A 20,510-nucleotide genomic window follows, 5' to 3' on the forward strand; every position below is an offset into this window, starting at 1 on the left:
TGATCAATCTGCTTGAGTTAGCTCATTACCACACCAAGGACGCTCATTAATTCTCCTGCTTCACATCATCCTACTCATTTTTGACCAGCTACTTCCCCTCCTTATTCCATCAGGCCCAGCTCAAAGATCTGTGCATCGATAATGGGGAGCATATGTGTACAGAGAAAAGTGGACCAATTGGGGTGAATATGAAGCGCAGTGGCACACATAAGGGAATTATGGTGAGTCGGCCACTTAGTGGTACAATTTGACAGAAAATTTTAAATTTCCGTTGAAGGCAGAGATGAGGACAAAATAAATGGACCTGATCTGAGCTGATGGGCTCTACAGGTCTGTTATCATGTGGATGACCAGCTAGGAGAGCAGCACTTTTTTAAACAAAGGGTTAGGGGGGTAGCAAGATCTCACAGTTTTGTCCTTTTTGTTCCTTATTCATAAGAATTTAAGGTGGAATGAAGAGCTACTCAAATGGTTAATAAAGCAATGAATAGCGCATGCAGACTGGTGCGCTCAAAGTGAAGATATAAACTAGTATTGAGGCTTTAACCACACAGAGTTTCCAAGATTAAATCATGCAATTGCTTGGAACACAGAAGAATTCAGATGACATGGATGTCTGATACACCCACATAAATGAAAACACACAGAGCAAAAAGAAGAAAATCAAAGAGGTCAGAGTAAATCATGCAGCCTGGCCTTCTTCCCCAGTCAATGGAGATGTGTTATGAAAAATGTTTGCAGATATTCACTGGCTTCTTCAACATCTAATGTTCTCACAGATGACGTGCTCACTGACCTTGATTTTCTCAGGGACTATATTGCAGGCTGAAGTGGCTCCATCAGGTGTGTGCACTTTGGCTGAGGGAGACTGAGGATCTGCATGCTCTGCTTCAGTCGACCCCACCTGGGAGCAGCTACAGTGAGAATGAGGCTCCACCTTCCTGCCAGAGATCAGATAGGTCTTCAGGCCTGAAGACAGAAAAGTAGAGATGGAAAGAGAGAATGTAATTTGAACAGGTTTCGACAAGGGTTTGTGTGTCTTTGTGTGGACAAAGGTACAGGTGGTTGTGGAGTTGTTTTAGGAGTCAGTAGAGGTTCAGTACCCAGCAGAATGAATTTCCTTGTTGAATTATATAAGCAAGCACTGACAGAACAGAAATCAAAAGATGGTGAGAAGCACTGCATAACAATCCCTCCCACTTAGAAAAACCAAGGTCATACATGAGCCATTCTTGTTTGCTATATGACATTTACACAAATATATATATATGTGTGTGTGTGTGTGTGTGTGTGTGTGTGTGTGTGTGTGTGTGTGTGTGTGTGTGTGTGTGTGGGAGAGAGGTATTCATACAAGGCTTTTCTTTTCCAGAAGTGATGAGCTAAAGAGAAATGGGAGTATTTAAGAAACTAACACTAAAACATTATCAGACGTAACAGGCCAAGCCAAATATTTGAACACCTGCTACCTCCCTCGTCTATCAACTTGTCTTATCGTGCCTACAAACTTCTTGTGTTCGTGTCTGTGTGTGTACATGTTGCAAATCTATGGACACTGAAATTGATTCCCAAACTGACCAATTTTACCAAAATGATGAAAAAGCATGGCTGTGTGTGGACAAAGCTTTGGTGGTTGAAACATGGACGGGGGAAAAAAATGTAGTCATGGCTCTCAGTAACATTTTATCTTTGTTTGCAGCACCTTTAGACAACTGGGTCACCAGGATGCTCCCACAGAGCAATTTTAATCACGGCAGCAGACATATGGCTCACTTCCTGTTTTGCTCTGTGGTGCCAAGTTTGTTGCTCCGATAAATACACGGACAAAGCAAAAAGTTCTACAAATAGAGAGATAAGTGGTACAAACATGGCTATGCCGTCCACTTGGCTCAGACTACGAACAAGCACGCAGAAGTGAACTCCCACACTCCTATGTCTTCAGGATTGTATTGTGACAGCAACAGGAATCTGTGTGTTTGTGTGTTTGTCAGTAGCACAGGTTACCTGTGACTTGTGCTTAGCCACATAATTCAACTGCCAGTGAAGCCACAGCCTTGGGCTCTAAGCATTGTCTGTCCTAAGTACTTTAGACAGGCCTGCCACTGCCTTGCCTCTGCTGAGCCACCCTGGGGCTGCACTCTGGCACACAAACACACACGGACACACACACACACACACACATATTCTTGTGACAGAAGGGCACACACTCTCTTTGGAAATAACCCACATTCACAAACAAAACTTATGGGACTAATACTGAGATAAGCACCTGAAGAGAAATGAAATGAGACGCGCAATTATGAAATGCTTGCACAACAAACACCCCCTCCAACCGCCTACACACTCAAACACATACACACACCAAGTGGAGGTGTGGAAGGACAGCTTCGCTGGAGCTGGATCAATAGCCAGGTGGATGAGGATTCAGGGATGGGAAATGGAAACAGCAGTAACAAAGGACTAATTCCATGCACCGGTGAAGCAGAAAAAGAGAGGCAGTAGGAAACCAAGGGTTTTCTGGGCTTTTGACTGCCTCAGAGTGAGAGCGTGACAGCACGTCAAAGCTGCATCCGTTGTCACAGACGTCAACACACAAACACACTGCGTTGACTCATTTCATTCGTTAGCTTCCTAAATGACATACATTGATTTATGCTTCTGTTAGTGCCTCACTGGGGTTACTCGTCCTCTCTGTTTCTTGGCAGTCCTCCTTGTCTGTCTCGCAATATCTATGTAGAAAACTGGCACTTAAGTTTCAATAACTTGGAAAAGTATTACAGCTTTAAATAAATAATGCCAGTAAGGCAGCAAAAAGATGTCTGACTGTGGTTACAGCAGATATTTGCATAGACATGACTGTTTTCTCGTCTGTTCACTGATTTTTCAACAAGCCAGATTGAAAGCATTTGAGTCAAACAGTCATTTCAGAAAACTACTAAGTGAGTCATAATGTGTTAATTATTTATATATTTTGAGTCACAATTAATGCAAATCCTATATCTGCTGGAAAAGCACTGGTGACTGCTGAGCAATAATAAAAAGTGCATAAGAAGGGGACGAAGCCAAGTCCACCTCTACAGAAACCATTGGACCATTCAGCATCTACTCCCCAGTACTGTAATAGCTTATTAAAGATAATGCAGTGCTTCAAGCCAAATAATATGCACTCAACACATTACTGGAGGGAAAAGATGAAAGGCAGAGCAGAGAATATGTGATAAATGAATGACTAATGACTCAACATAAAAAATTGATAAATAAATAAATACATAAATAAATAAATAAGACTCATGACAATTAAAACAAGCTGGTGAATGGCTGAATGGAACCATGGACAAGAGGTGATCACAACAGGAAAAAGTGGGCCAAGAATCCACGTTAAAAACAAAATTTAAGAAGAGAACAACACAGCAGTAGCTAGGGAGGGTGTAGAGTCGTGACACAGAAAGAGGGGCAAGATAAATCATTGGCAGGGGCTTGAAAAATCTCACAGCATTTTATTCATGTGTGCGTGTCTGTGCAAGGGGTTCAATGGGTTCAAGTGATTGCAGATTTGCGTGCCTGTTTCTGGGACAATCTCTTTTCTGTATGAGCCAACATTGTGGCAGCTGAAAGTGCAGTGTTGTAAGGCAGTAAATTAACTGGTCTGACCATCAGCTGGCTCCACTGTCCACTTCAGCAGAGGCCAACACTGTGAGAATACAGATGTGCTCCAAAGACCTCATCGCAAGTCTTCATGCTGGGTGTATCTTTCCAGGTGTGTGTGTGTGTGTTAATGTCTGCCAGTGGCCACACATCTGTTTGGTGATCTGTGATGCAGGTACATATGCGCATTTGCCTCTCCTCTCTCCATCTCTGATGACCCTGGGTAACTGAAGAGCATCATTAGTGGCAGCCTCTGGGTGTTATGGGACAAGTATAATGTCCTGTTCCATCAGCTGACAGGGAACAGTAGATAACCTTTCCCCACGAGAGCTCGGCCACATTATCTCCCTCTCCAAGCCTCTTTGTTCTGGCCAGAAGAGAGTGACATGAGAAAAGCACTTTGCCAACAAATAATACCTCCTCCGCTGCTCCCTTCCCTCGTCTCCTCCTAACACATCCGTGCTCTTCTGGGACAAAAACCATCGATGAACCCCCCCTTTTTCTGTGAGGCTCAGTGCAGACAAACACACTCCAAACATGTGGATGCAATTCACATGTCATGATGGTGGTGATCATTTCAGACAGTCTAAAAGTAACCCTCCATCAGCCCTGAGCAAATGACCAGGTACAAAAAGCCTGGATGCTACACACCCTACCATATACTGCAGTAAAGTAGAGAAAGCAATTATCAAAAGTCAAATTGTAATTAGAAGAAAAAGAAGGCAAACACCACAGACAAGGAAAAGACAATAGATAATAAAAAGCAGAAGGAATGCTATAAGTAGAGGAGCCACAACATTTTTGATGTTTATCACAAAGTGTCACCTTTCCTTTTTAAATCCTTTTCCAACCAAAGTGAAATTGAGAATCCAACACTGCTATCCCTGGGAGCGTTACTTAAAACAGCATAGCGAGAGCAAAGGGGAGTTGGAAGATGCGCTTGGATCAGCATACACACAGACGCAAAAGACAAACACAAACAAACCTGATCTCGCCGTAATGACAGGCTTGCCTTCCAGGGCTAGGTATTGGAGCGGGAGGGCAGTGGAGCAGGTGGTGTAGAAAACTAGCACTGCTAGATCGGGCAGCTCTCCATGCCAGTTGGCATTGCCAACCAGCAACCCCCCCACACCCATCCACCCATACCCTACTGTGTCTCCATGCCAGGATATACACTGTACATCCTGTCCTCGACAGGGGGGGAAGAGGGCAGCAGGGATAGGCGGGAACCTGTCCAGCGTGACAGGCTGTTTAGAAGGACTTTATTACTGCTCCATGTTTCGCAGAGGAGGGAAGGGAGAATTAAGAGGAAGAGCTTGAATATATTCTGGGAACAGTTTGAATGAAGAACAGCAAAAAGGAACAAAGAAGTGGAAGCTAGAATGAGTCTGAATGAGTTGGAGAAAGAGTTAGGTAGCAGTGATGGTAGACACCACAGATCCGTGGTGTCCTTGAGTGAATCTGTTCAGTCAGAAAACATGAAACACACTAATGCATTTTTCATGAGGAATCACGGCTGCACTTGCACTGTCAATTCTGGCAGCAAAGGAGAGGCGGAGAGGCAGAGAGCCTGTGTATGTGGATGGGGAAGGATTGTGAGTCAGTTGGGGAGGGGGGGGGGGTCGGGGTCGTGTTTTTACGCAGTGTTGACTTTCTTCTTCACAGATGACACCAGGTTACCTCTGAAGCATAAAGGGCATCAAGAATGTGCAAAGAGTTATTTGCAATGCCATATCAGGGGAAAGAGTCTCCTCTGTCGAAAAGTGTTTCACATGCTGTCTAATAAATTTCTGTCCTCCCATTATAACTGAGAGGATGGTTCAAACTTTGATTTATTTACGACACATACAAAATAAAGCAGGGTAAGAAATAATGAATACTTTTTACAATATATACATACACACACACCATGGGCGTGCGTCCAATAACACATTTTATCAATGCAAAGTATTATGGTTTATTAAAGTAAGACTGCATTTACAGTAGATTAGGACCTGGTTATATACTGGTACCATAAAACAACAGAGAAACGTTAACTTGGAGATTCTTTGATGCCATTTTCATTACATTATGTATCTTGAAAACATCTATTGGGTATTTTTCAGATATGCTTTTTCTTTATATAAATATTTCTTTTACAAAATATTACCATCAATGTGAACCGTTTTTGTTTTATCCATCAGACAAGAAAAAATAAATAAATAAATAAATAAAAAAATCACTGTCAGCTTGTTACCTTGTCTACAAATGATTTCTCAGATCAATTTCCATAAACTACTGCTGCACAAAAAAAAAAAAAAAAAAAAGAAAGCTGCAAATGTCCCTATATAAAATTCAAAACATACAGAAAGATCATTTAGATAGAAGAAAGAAGCAAATTTACGATGACATTTTTCATTACAAGAGCTCTGAATGTGGGAGATAGTTTCCAGTTTCCATATCAAAGCCAGTCCCCACAGAACTTAACGTTGCACGTTAAGTGTAACACACAAACATATTGCATTTTTGAACCACAACATGTTACTGAAAGGATAAAGCTGCCGAGCTATGTTGCTCCATTTTGTAAGAGGTCACGTAAATTAAACATTGCCAGAATTTGGAAAACACCAAATATACACTGGATTCAATTAAAGCCATAATTAACTAAGTACATGCCAAACTCAGTGAAGTGCAGCTAAACCAATAGAGTTCTTCTCACACTAAGAGACCCCAGATAACCTACAGTGACCTCTTGATACAAGTTACATAAGCCTGGGTTCACAAAAAGAAACACTAAGCCTTGCACGCCACAAGGGATTTCTCAGCAAATTAGTTTCACAGGTTTGGGATGAGAACACATCTCTAAACTGTGAATTATGTCAAAGTACTTCCTTCTTACGCAAAAACACACTGTCCCCGCACAACGAGCCATAGGGATGGTTTTCCTCTTCCTGTAGCAATCAACAAAATCTGTCAATATCCTTCCTCTCTTTCCGCCCCTCGCTGCTATGAACAGTGGCGGCACGGAAACAAATGTTCCATATTTGGACGCCGTGTTTTTTCCTGGCTTCAACTGGCCCCACTACAACTCAGTCAAAGCGATAATACAAACACTTGACATCTCTCCAAAGTCTTTAACTCTCACTTGGCTGTGTCTGTCTCACACTCTCTGAGCTTGTTTTATATTCGGTGCATCAGATCTCTCCAACCCTGACAGTCCAGGGCCGCCATGGTCTGTTGGCAGAAAAATTGATTCAGTTGACATCCCTCAAAAATCTTCAAATCCTCCCATCATCCTTAGCTTCGAGGCCCGTCTTTCCTCCCACTTTTGTCAGTCTTGCTGTGACTCCCTATCTAACTTTACTCCTCTCCCAAATCCAACTATCCCCTCTTTGTTCCTCTAGGTCCAAGTCCATATTAATTTACTTCATTAGCATATAGGCTTAAAGGGCTTCTCCTTCCAAGAATTACACCGGCTGACATCATCTTGAAAGCTCCAACTCACTTCTCATCTCATCTTTTCCTCTTCCTGTCCTCTGTCAAACGCGTTTTCCTCAACAAACACTCTCCTGAATACTAATGTTCCCACATTCTTTTCATCTCCCACACAACGGTGACCATATGGCTCCTTACGCCATTCAGCACATCTGTCTGTGTGGCAGAGATAGCCTTGTCTCCTAAACATGTCTCCTTTGGAGGTCGTTTTACATAAAAAGGTGGAGAAACTTTTGATTGTGGTGGGTAATTTATCTGCTTCCTATGCAGTTCAAGCTGTTTCAACAACCTCATGTTTTCAATGTAAGATTTAAGAAAATGGTTACAGTCAATCTTGCTGTGAAGACTTCAAGGATGGAATTTATTAGCTATATTTAAAAGGTTATTTGCTTTGTTTGATAAAAGCAATTTATAGAGAGTTTTAGTTGAACAAAGAGCACACAGAAAACTAAAAGGAAAGAATTTATCCTTCACTTGATTTGAATTATTCAAAATCAACAATTTTGGAAATGCATGGTTCGGACTGAACAGCAAATATATGACGGTGGTGGCATGAAATTTCTGTCCATCAGGGCTTCAAGAAGGACTTTTAAAATTCCTCTTTTAAAAAACTATCATGCTCAGGCTTTTGCATGACATCCTGCTGAATTCCTATTTCATCTTTTTACTTTTATTCTTCCCCTTGTGTTTCCCCTCCTTGTCTGGTGGTTCTTAGATGTTTTAGAAGAAAATTAGAGGTGAATGTGTTCATTTTAGATTTCCTTAATGCATGTGCAGTGCACTTCAAAAAATTCTCTGAAAGAAGTAAAGGTATAGCAAGAATAATTTGTAAATAGATTTTGAGAGAAGGTAATCTTCTGTTGATGATGACATAAAGATGTCAACCTCTATTGAACCAGTAGCTTCATTTCCACAAAGAAAAAAAAAAAAAGAAAGAACAAACCAAACAAAGGTCAGGGGTTGAAACAAAACTAGATATATCTAGTGTGATGGTCTTACTAAGTAAAAATCAATATCATCATATGCTAAATCATCTCCACCTGAGACACTATTGACCTACAAGTACAAACAGTGCTTCTTTATTGATTAAATCAGTGGACAAGACTATGGCTCCGGGTAAATGATCAAAGCAAATTCAAGCAGATGCAATCGCCTCCCTCCCTCTTATGCTGCACCCCTCTCTCCTTTCACCTTCTGCTTTAATACCACAGACATTGCTGACTCAGCATTTTGAGTAATGGGTTCTTCACCTGGGGGATGATGATGAAAATTTGCTAATTAACTACAAGCGCAGCTTGCAACTCTGAAACCCCTTGAAGGATATTTTGCCTTGTACAGTGCATTCAGAAATGTTCAGGCCCCTCATTCCCCAGATGGAGTCAAAAGTCCATGACATTATACATTTTGCACAACTGGATTTGAAGCTTTTCAGCAGTTCTTCTACAGATCCTCTTGAGCTCTGTGAGGTCAGATGGGGTAAATTGCTGGATAACCATTTTCGGTTCCATGCAGAGGTTCTTAATTGGGCTCCGGCTGATTCCTACACTACCTTTGACTACATGCTTAAGGTCACTGTCAAGCTGGAAAGTGAACCATTGAATATTACAAAGTTTTTTATGTATCTCTCAATGAGAATATGCATCCATTTGCTGTTATTTCAGTTTTTGTAGCAAATTTATAGGATTATCACCAGAGCTTTTCCATCAGTCCATAAATGCCACCCTAAGCCTCTACTTTCCTTTGCTCGCCTGTTATGTGTGCACCCTTTTAAGATAAGCGCTGCTGTAATGTTTGTTTATGAAAGTGTCACTGCATTTTGACTAACGTGACAGCAGAAACATGGAGGGTAAAAATGAAAAAAGGCAGGAGGGCGAGGGGCGTGGGCCGGTGGGTTGGCCCAGACAGACGAAGATTGAAAGTGATAAAATAATGGGGAATGACCTCTGTTGGGGATATATCACATACTTTGCATGCACACATACACATGCAATAAATCAGAAATAGCCTTTCAGGGTGACAGCACTGGGGATTCCTGGGGCTATAAAGCATGAGGATCCAGGAGCAGGTGACAGCTGGAGGGACACAGGAGGGCTGTCACACTGAAGCTGAAGGAGGGAGCCTCAGGCAGAGAACTTAGTTCATGCAAGATGGGAACCAGCTACACCCGATATGCAAACTGGCACTGCAAATAAGATGAGACCAGTGGGAATTTTTGTTATCATTAAATTCCAGAAAAAAAAAAAAAAGACTAAAATCTGCATCTGAGCCTTATTTACTTTATCGGTTTATGATTGCATGTTAAGCCTCTGTTTATTCTTCTGTAATCAGTTTGAGTGGTGTTTGTTAAAAGCTATGGTGGCATCTGTATTACTGTCTTTAAAGATTTATGTCTCCAGTCAGAGAGCATTTTTCTATTTTTCTAATAGATTAGTTGAGATCAAGGAAAGTATAATCTTTTCAATAGAAACTTGCAAAGATAATTAGTATGTGTCAGCAGAGTTTAAACTGACATCACCTAATTAGATTTTAATCTAAACACATACACAAGACTAAAAATTATTAATAATAATAAGTGAAATAAAATGGATGGTGATAGTATAGGTTTTTTTTGCCTCAGCCTGTCAAGTTTCACTTTATATCCCATAATGTCATGGCTCTGAAAGAATTCAATGGAAAATGTATTTTACCATTATTAGTGTGTCATTTCTTGAGTTATGGCAGAAAAAGGTCACAGTGACCTTGACTGTTGACAACTAAACTCTAATGATTTTATCCGAGTCCAAATTGGCATTTGTGCCAGAATGAAATGCCCTACAGGCATCATCATCACTGGCATGTCACAGTCACAAAACCGTGGTCAAGCCTCGACCCTTGAAGTTGAATCATTCATCCTTTGGGTCAAGTGTACATTTTCACCAAATCTGTAGAAATTCCCTGAAGTTGTGACCTTCTTGAGAATGAAACAGCCTGCAGCTGCCTGTAGCCAGCGTGGAGCCATAGAAGGAGGTGTGGATGAGGGAGAAGGATAGAATTGCTTAACAACTATTCTAAAGCGTACCGTATTATGAAAACAGGAAGGGCAAGAGATGAGCATTTCAACATCGGTGCTTCCACATCCTCAAAGTGGAGCAAGCTCAAACTGCTTCTTACATACATATTAAATGAATCGTTCAGCCTGCACTTCTCATAATAAAGCAACTTGGAGTCAACTATTTATAACCCAAATGTGAAAAATATTCACAGAAGTAAACACACACTTACTTCAGGTTACCTGCACACACGAGACATGCACAGTCAGTTCGCCCAGGCTGAGTGCAGTTGTAGGCTTTATGGTGGACCGGCTAGCCGCCATCTTTCCTCACTCATTTATCACACACACGCTCCTGCTGTGCACACTAACAAGTTACTGTAGCCCACAAACACAGGCAGGCACGTGACTGCATGTGCAGGTGTATGAAAGTATGTGTGTCCACGTGTGTGTGTGTGTTTGGATAGCTAAGCAAGGGTGGTTATCACCTTAAGAGTGAGCGCCATCCATCAGTGCCAGTGAAGTCTACTTTGGTGTCTGTCAGGAGGAGTGCTGGCATTTTCTGTACCCTTGATGACAAAAGAGAAAAGCTCAGGCTGCATCAGTGACTCATGACGGTCATTTATCATCAGGGCTGCAAGGAGAGCTAGCTTAGCTTTGCACAGCTCAACTCTTGGAAGAAAGATTTAAATGAAGTACCAAACACACACACAAAAAAATCAACAACAGGAGGGATGCACACAAAGATGCGTTTGTGTTTCTTTCAGTTTTTCAAAGCCTCCAAATCTTTTCCGAGTGAGAATGTGTGCGATGTGGCTCTGCGTAGGTGGCCTTTTGAGCTGCAGCAGCGAAGAGCCGATAAACGTGTTTGGATTATTGCTGCCTGGCTTACAAAAAAAAAAGAAAAAAAAGAAAAAAAAAAGCCAACATTCGGCCTTCGCCACAACATGAAAGCCAGAGATTTGATTGAATTAAGTCAGCTTTCTGCCAGAGCACCAGTCCTTCTATTTAAAAAGAGCCTCCAGTCTCCTGCTGACCCTCGCCCCCTATAATAGGTTATTACCATGACGATTAGCCTTGGCAGGCCCATGGTGCGGCACTGGAGTAAATGTTTTTGCGTGCGTGTGTGTCTACGCGTGAGCGTGCGTTGCTCCAGATGGCAAACCTTTCACATGTGTTGTGCTGAGACTGGCATTTCGACTGTAAGCCAGTTGGTGCTGCATGAAAACCCTGAACAAGTTTAACGTTAAGAAGCAACTCTATCCATCTGTTTACTCTGCGTTGACTCCTGGGTTTTCTCGCCTTGTTCTTGCCCTCTCTTCAGTTTTCATAATCCTTTTCTCAGTCTGCAGGAGGGGTACATTTGCAGGGAGACACAGAAATTCGTCCACGCATATATGAAAACTAGTGAGTGGTAACAGATTGGCCAGATGAGTGCAGTCAAGAAAAGCTGCTTCCTGAAGAAATATTATGCTAAAACACATCAAGATGTAATGATTGTTTATGCTGTAAAAGGAAATTCTATACTATAAAAAAAAAACAAAAAAAAAACCTCTGAACAAACTGCACATTTTGAGATAAGAAATATTACAGCAACCAGCCCAACACAACAGACTAATTGAGTCAACGCATATTATTCTCCTATTCTATAGAGTGGACAGTGCAAAACTTTGTGTTCAAAGGTTTAAAAAGATGTTAACCGAGTCATGGTTAGACTTTAGATTTTGTCTGAGCTGTAGTTGCTAGAGCTGCAACAATTTATTTTAAATTACCAAAATATCTGATAGTCATTTTGTTTGTGAGTGATCTTGTAATCTTTTACTTTATAACTCATATGCGATATCACTTGCTTTAGGCAATCAGTCCCAAAAACAAAGCAGCTCATAATAAATTGATAACAAGTTGCATATTTGCACATTAGAGAAGCTGTAACCACAGAATATATCAATGTCTGCTTCATAAATGACAAATAATGAATAAATTGTCAGCATGACTCACATATTTATACATTTCCTGTGCATAATATTCATATTTTCAAGGTTGTAGCCAGGATATCTACTTCAGTTCAAGTGCAACCACCAAATGGACACTTTTCACTGCAGACATGCAAAAGCTGGAAAGGAACAGATGACTGTCGCTACTTTCTTAGACAACAAATAGAAAAGAGCCATGCCTTTTTTACATTTCCACACATCTAAATATCTGTTGTCTGATGACAACAAAGATGAATTTGATTGTAGCTGTTTTCATACATTGGAACAAAGGAAAATGTGTGACATAATTCAACAAAAATTACCATCATTATGATAATTATATCAGTAAGAATCATTAAAAGCAAAGAAAATACTTGAATCATAAAAATTGCTACAAGACCACCAACCACCTTCTGTACCGCTAAACTTCCATTCATGAGCCTCTTTTTTCACATTTCCATAAAATTCATCATTTAATTGAAATGTGATCACATTTAACAGGCAAGAGACTTTACAAAGTGAACAGTGTGTATGAGAGCACATGTGCTATGTTGGTTCTACAGGCTCAGCTGTGGCAGCCGCTCACATGTGACACTCCTTATCAGACAGACAGTGGTGGCACTGATGTCAGGCTCTTTCAAAGCCCTCGCCCTGGGTGATCTCTGTCAAACTAGATAGAGCGAGGACACTTCAGCATTGAGCCAATAGGACAGCTGTCCCCTATAGGAGGGTGGAGAGGTCTGCGGGGTGCTCCGACACTTGCCAGGATTAAGTGGAGCACAACAGGGTACAGGGATGTTCAGAGTAAAAAAAAAAAAAACAAACTCCACAACTATCAGTTAAACACAACGTTCACTGGACCACGCAGATAAGATTATTTGCAGCTCTTTGAGATGATGTGCTGTCTGTGTTAGATCCAGAAACTAATTACACCCCCTAAGTGCAAATCTTTCATTGCTTGCTGGGTTAAAGCAATAAAAGAAGCTGAATAAGTGCAGGTTGTGCAGTCCTGCTGAGTAATAGTGTAAAACGGGATGGTCTAAATGAATGCAGCTATAAAAGCCAGCTAATCGCCACATCATGGACCTTCAATAACCTTGCCACAATGACCCTGTGTTTACAGAGAATGACAGGCGGGGCAGCTGAAGCACTGCAGAACTGCTCAGTATGATAAAGACAAAGACAAGAAACAGTGAGACTGTGCTGCTGCAGGCTGCGATGCCATGCTGTGCTGCACTATGATCCGTAATCCAGAGTGCTCGTGAGCAGTGCAGGGTGATGTATTTTGCCATTACCCTCTTGACAGAGCTATAATCTACCGTGCGGAGTCAAGGTGTTCTTGGCTCGGTCACTGCATTGCAATACAGCACTACCCCCTCACAGACTTCAGCTATAAGGGCCACCACACAATGCAGTATGTTCTGTAATAAAAATCTGGATAAATTGCCACTGTTCATCAACTACATTAACTGCTGCTGCAGCCTAACCACACTATAACTCTATGTCTAGGTCTCTCCTCAAGCCCTACTCACAGTAAGGCACTCCACTCAGAGCATCCCACTTTACTCGGCCTTCCTGTCTCTCTGCAGTAGGGCTGAATTCCTGTGTGTGCATACTGATTGAGACTTGAGAGTCTAGACGAAAATTATGCCAGGTATTTGAATACTGGCAGGGGAATAATACAGCTGTGTATATATTAGGGTGAAAAAGCCAAACTATTTACCTTTTTGTCAAGTGCAGCAGTATGTAGAGAGTGTGTGCGCACACACGGCTCTTGAGGTGTAAAAATCCAGAGGCTTAAATGTGCACAGCTTATCTTTCTCTGCTTTTGGTTCACACTAAAGCTCAACACTGAGGTCCAGTTACTCAGTAAGCTCAAAGTAAAGTTCTTTAGGCAATGCTGCTGTAGTCCTGCTGCCTTGGTACCACAGCCCACTGGACCAAAACTGAGTCTTAGATGGTGGAACTAGACCACCACTGATGGCACTTCATCTAGTTCTCTAGTTGTCGCTTGCCTGCATCTCCTGATTCCTGCTTCTTTAAATGTAGCTTCGAAATGAGCCTCATTTATCATGGTCAAGGACACAGGTAGCAGCCATTATAAGTATTTTTCCACTCAGCCTTAGGAAAATGCTGTACACTTTTCAGATTGTCATGCATCCCTGTGGAATACCATTCACAGTGCAAGGGCAGGGATGTGTGAAAGCAAACGTGCGACTGCGTGTACGAGTCTCCCAAAAGCACAAATGGCTCTCCTCATAACCAATACCTGCCGCAGAGCATGAAGCAATAGGGCCAGAGCAAAGAAACACAGAAAATTCATCAGAGGGATTATTTACATCTTAGTTCTGCTCTGCGCCCAAATCAATCCAAATGTAGCTAATCAATTATTGTTATGAAAGCTTAAAGATGGACAGGAAATTGGGACAAATTAACATCGCGGACCGGAATACAAATTCTCTCCTATTTTACTGCGAGCAAAATAATGGCTTGGGCTAATTCTCTTTGATATCAGCGCAACATTAAAATCTGTCTTGATGCCTCGTTGTAAATAAACACAGCCATGACAGCCTCATTATAGGTAATCAATATCATTTGCCGGGATAAAAACACCTGTTTGGCGTGCAGCTGATGTGTTTGAAGGAGGAGGGGATTAGGATAACACTAGCTCAGTGTGGGAAGATATTACGATGGAGAATTACCAACATTAATCACTTTAGCCAAGGAGATTATCCAGTCTTGCTTAATTAGGAATCTCCCACAGGGCAAAGAGCAGAGAGAGCAGGGTGAGATGGGATATACTGTTCACAGGTGCCCAGCACGGCATTGCTCAGCAGTGAAGTTGAAAAAGGTCATGCTCAATATTTCGAAGTGAATCTGAGAATATTGTTTACCTTGAGGGAGCTGGTAACTGAGAGCTCTGCATATAATAAGTATTGGTAAAGAGGAGGTGATCAATTTTTATGAAAGTGTTGTCAGAGGCTCAATTTATTTAGGTTTCTTTAGATTATCAACGTAAAGCTATAGTGTTCATTTGGATTACTTATATAAATTTTTGTTGATTAATTTTAAGTTACAGGGAAAAAAAACCGGAAGAGTCACAGCAGGAAGGACGAGGAAAAACAAAAAAAGTGTAAGACTGAATCAAGAAGAGATCCCACAGTCGGACAAGTGGTCCAGAGGTTACAGCAACCCTGGCAAGAACTTGGAGCCAAATTCCTGTTCACTTCACAGCTGGTTATTTGCTTTCCTCTACCAACTCTACCAACGAATTCATTAGAAAAATCTCACTCTTGGGTGGTAAATTCTTCAGCACTTTCACAAATATGTAGTCAAAGATACTTGAAGTGGCTACTACAGTATCAACCTGTCGTACTAATGTACTGTAACATAGCGAGGGACTGCTTACGAGCCACACAGCTTCCTTTTCTCCATTCTTATTGGGACGCACAATCCTCAGTCAACAACAGCAAACAATTCCTATTTCCCTTGGAAAACAATATCTGCTAGACAGAGAGAGGAACCAACACTGGCACTGTCGTCAACAGAAAAATAATGGGGCCACGCTGACAGCCTGCTCTGAGGGGATAATCTTCTGCAGGTGCCATCATTCTGCATTATGCACAAAGGAAAGACAGACAGGTATTTTCCAGGGAAACCGAGCCAGATATAGCCCACATCTCCAGTAAAAGAACACTACAGCAGTGTCTGGCTTCATTGTGGGCCCGGAGAGAGAGAGACACACACAACAGTCTAGGGGACCTTTCAGAACAGCTTTTGAAAAGGGTTACCACACTAAATCCTTCCAGGGATGTGTTGTGATTTAGGATAAAGATGTAGGTAACCTAGTAAGTTTTCAGTATTTGTGTAACTGATGATTATTTTCTATTTAATTATTATTATTATCAACAATCATTATTAAATTCATTAGCTATGAAATGTCAGAAAACTGAGTCTCGATAACTCAGTTTTTATCTATCATCAACTATTGTCACTAAATTGTCTAATTTAAAAAAAAATTTTAAAATGATACTTGATTACATATTAGGCGTGAACACATTTTATCCAGCATTTTTCAGTATTGTCTGATAGTCCATGACTAAATATTTCATTGATAAATTCAGAAAATAATGCATGTTGTTACCCAAAGTTTATTATTAATTATATACTTATGTTTTTCTGCCACTTTCTGATATTACATTAAACATGAATACAGTCAGAAGAATTACTGCCAGATGAAGAGGCTTCAAAGAAAAGTGTTGAGCTAAAGCTTCAGCTCTCACTGCAATGTTGTCAAACTGTCGTACTTAACCTCAGATACTGTGCTACAACACCTCTGTTGCCAAAACCACAGGCTTCAGGTCAGAGCTGAGGAGCCAACAGGATGCAGCTGTACCAGTCAGCTGCCCAAGTGCTGTTGCACTCTGTATGAACTCCTGCCACAATGAGCCATGAATAGATTATAATTACAGCGAAAAGCCATGAATGAGACTGAAGATGCACAACAACACGATGAGACAATACTGTCAAACTATAAAACAGAAGCAATCAAAAGACTAAAACTATTTTTGACAAAAGTGAAACCTGCAATAACTCAAAAAAGGACATCAAAAATTCCTCGAATACAGACACAGTGTAATCAGTGTAGGAGTCAGGGCTGTTAGTGTCGGAGCCGGCCCAGCCAAGATCCATGCAATGCTATCCAAGTGATTTACACAGACTGAAGTCGGCAGTGGGGATATTTTACAATACACGGGAACAACTCTCTCCTGACGGCCAGCTCTCTCCCTGGCACAGCAAATCTACAGAGACAGGATAAATCATAGGGAGGGGTGCTGTTTATGTGATGGAGGCAAGAAGAGAAGTGTGGAGGAGGAGGAGGGGTGATACTGTGAGTAACACATTTATCCTTGCAATACAACAACAACAACAAAAGAGGTTCAGTAATCTAAGATATGAGGGGGGAAAAAAATGCAGGCCCATAAATCACTACTGTTGGCTGGTAAAAGTGACACTTTTCTAATTCCTGTTCACAGCACTGATTTCAAGGTGAAAACAGAAATTCAAGTGCCAGCAGATATTTTATTTTTGTGTGTGTATGCCTGTATACTTGAATTATCAAGTCATAATAATGAATGCAGCAAATACCCTGCACAAACTCCGTCATGCAGTTTAAGAAGATGCACATTCAGTATCTACTGAAACCAAAATAAACCTGAAATGTTAATTCAAAAGGGCAGATGAACACCATCTGCAATACCTCAGACATTAACACTTTACTTACACTGGGTGATAAAGGATCAGCAAGCCTTGAAATTGCAAGAAGAGCCATTAAGCCAACATGTAGTTGCACCATGGGTGATTTGCATAAATGTATCAAAGAAATGCTGCAGTCACGGTGTTGAGAAGCAAGAAAAATAGAGGGCAAGATAGAGAGGACAACTTAAAGCTACAGAGAATCTATCAGAGAAGGTGATGGTTGCATTAAATTCTAAATCAACCCCTGCAGTTCAGAGTGAGGTTAACCGAATGGGGCACATCGAGGACGTCTGGAAGACAATGCAATGGAACAAGAGAACAAAAGAGCGGGCAGGCAAAGATATGGATGGAAGGGAGGATGGGAAAGAACCAGCCATCTGTCTGTGATGCTCTCACATAATGCCGACACCACAGTTAACTAATGTCATGTACAACACCTAGTTAAATCCGGTGCTGACCCTGACCACGGTGAACGCTCCCCAGACATTTTGAACCACCTGGGAGCTGAACTGCTTATATGCTGGTATGAGTAATCATTTCCTCTGAGGATGTCAGAAAAGGATTAGAAAACATAAACTTAAACATAAAGCATAAAAATGCCTAAACTTTGTGGGTGAGTGGGAGAATAATTGCAGATGTAAGACTCGGTTGCAGCCAATTCGTAACAAATGCTGGGTGACCTTGGAGTTTTATGATGCCTGTTAGGAATTCAACGGTCTGCGGTCACACTGTAAGCAAACAAAAAACATTAAGACAGGAAACACACTTACCTTTGAGCTGATCAGCCACCACGCTCTGTCCTATTCTCTCAGTGACCTGTCCGTCTTCATGCTGGTAGCGGTCATCCAGGAAGTTAGCAGTGGCCTGTGACAAGTGGACCTTCCCGGCAACCCCCAGTTGTTCCATTAGGTTGGCCAGGTTGACATCATTTGACCAAACATCAAACTTGAAGCGTTTCATGCCCAGGATGCCACATAGCACAGTGCCAGTGTGGACTCCGACCCTCATGTTCACCATCTCCCTCTTCTCCTGGCAAAACTGTTCAATAGCTTGGATCATGCCCAGGCCCATCTCCACACAGCAATAGGCATGATCGGGTCTGGGTTCAGGACAACCAGCCACACAGTAGTAACAGTCTCCCAGAGTGCTGATCTTTTCACAGCCGGTGAGCTCACAAAGTCGATCAAAACGTCCAAACAAGTCATTCAGAAGCCCTACGAGGGCATGAGCAGATTTGTTGGCAGACATTTTTGTGAAACCCACAATGTCTGCAAAGAGGATGCTGACTGGCTCCATCCGTTTCATGTTGAAGGGTCTGAAAATGATCTGGCCTCGAGGGATGGAAGTTTTCTTGCGTTTATTGTTTTTAGGGCTGGAGATGGCGGCTGCAGCGCCGCTGGTGGAGTATCGTTTCACAGAATTATCACCTATCTCTTCATCCCCCTGCTTCATCAGCTCATCAGCCACGATTCGGGGCATGACGGAGTGAATCATTCGCTCTTTCAGGGCTTTCTCCACCTCCAGATCTTTGCCATGCATGATGGCTTGTCCCACCTTGAGGAAGGTGCTGCGTGACCGCACCTCAGACATGATAAACAGGTGGATGCCAATTGCATGGGCGCAGAGGTGGAGCAAGGCTTTGGCCGGGCCCAGCCAACTTAGTGTATCCCAATCTGATTGAGAGGCTACACTCCAGTTCTCGCCTGTCTGGGTCAAGTGCAGCCAGCCCAAAGTTTCAAAAAACACAGAGTAGAGAAATCCAAGCAAAACAGAAGCATAGAGACGAACATGGAGGACACTGTACAACAACAGAAGTACCTCGATACAGAGGGAAAAGGTCCCGACAGGGGAGAGACAGGGGGAACAGGTGCTACCTCCTACAAGTTTTTCGTAAGACAGGTTGTATGTGGGACCCATGCCACTGAACTCTTCCACATCGAGCGTAGGTGTGTGAGAGACTGGTTCTCTGAAGCCTGACGTCTGGATTTGAGGGGCCAGTGTGAGGATGAAGGTTACAGCAATGAGCAGGAGAGACGCCTGATTGTAGCAGCGTGTGTAGAGTTTAGTGAAGGTTAAAAGGAAGAGGAGGAGGCAGAAAACGATGAAGGATGCGGTGGGAATGAGAAAGGCAGTCCTATCACAGCGAGAAGGGTTAGTAGCAAAGTACAATCCCCAAAGGAGGCCAGCAGCAGCCAAATAAAAGAGCACGTAGCGGAAGCGCCGCTGGGTCTGAGGGAAACATCTTTCTCTACAAGCCTCCTCCAAGATCGAAGAGTCAAACTTTGGGTCCCAGAAGTGGCCTGCAGATCTCTCAAAAAGCTGAGGCATCTTCCTCTGTGTGCGAAAGCTCTTGACTGCCGGCTTCCTGACTCCGGACTCCCCAGAGCTGCAGCTTGAGGAGATGCTATACTTGCAGTGCTTGGATCCCCCAATGAAGCCTCCCCCGATTGAACCAAGCGGCCCGCCTCCATGCTTGTGTTTAACACTGCTGCCAATCCTCACCGAGACGCCTCCGTCTCCACTTGAGTCACAGCTCACTTCTGTGTTGTGAGGCAGCAGTTGTTGATGTTGGGGCGATGCCATGCTTCTTCTTTATCCCAAAAAAAAAAAAAATAAAAAAAAAAATAGTACAGCTAATTCAAAAACAACAGATGAAACAGTAAGGCATAGTGTTGGGCTGCTGGGTAGGAGGCAGGGTAATGATTGGAAAATCTTTAAGGTGAAAAAAAGAAAATAAAGAGCACAAAAAGGCCTTGCAGGGGAAATTCCTCTCAGTTAGCAGTGTAGTGGCAGCAGAAACACCAGCAGACCTTCTAAAGATTTGGAGTAGATCATTATTGCCCCTCTTGACGTCAGTCCCTGCATTCCTCCGTGTTCCTGACTGTTTTGACGCACTTGAGACTGCAAGGTTCACTCCTGCTCTGCTCCCGGCCAAGTCCACTCTGCAAGCCTGCAGTCTTACAAATTGGGAAAATATTTAGGAGAACTGTGCACCAGAATCCGGAAAACTCGAGAAATGGCTGCGATCCGTTTGTGGAGAAGCTGTAAATCCAAGTGGAGCTGTGTCACTGAATGTTGGAGGGCTGCCAGCGTGAATTACGCGTTCATTGGTGATGCACGTCCATTACCGCTGA

General features: G+C 42.3%; 1 protein-coding gene across 1 annotated transcript in view; it reads right to left on the reverse strand.

Annotated features, from left to right (window-relative positions):
- LOC115047712 (adenylate cyclase 9) overlaps positions 1-19,959 on the reverse strand; it is a 28,100-nt gene extending 8,141 nt beyond the window's left edge. The window contains exons 1-2 of the mRNA XM_029508820.1: positions 18,147-19,959; positions 797-969 (exon numbers count right to left, since the gene is read on the reverse strand). Of these exons, the coding sequence (XP_029364680.1) occupies positions 797-969; positions 18,147-19,959 (1,986 nt within the window). The remainder of the gene's footprint in view (positions 1-796; positions 970-18,146) is intronic.
- Between the last annotated feature and the right edge of the window lie 551 nt (positions 19,960-20,510).

The sequence above is a fragment of the Echeneis naucrates genome, chromosome 8 (assembly GCF_900963305.1).
Source record: "Echeneis naucrates chromosome 8, fEcheNa1.1, whole genome shotgun sequence".
NCBI classification, from domain to species: domain Eukaryota; kingdom Metazoa; phylum Chordata; class Actinopteri; order Carangiformes; family Echeneidae; genus Echeneis; species Echeneis naucrates.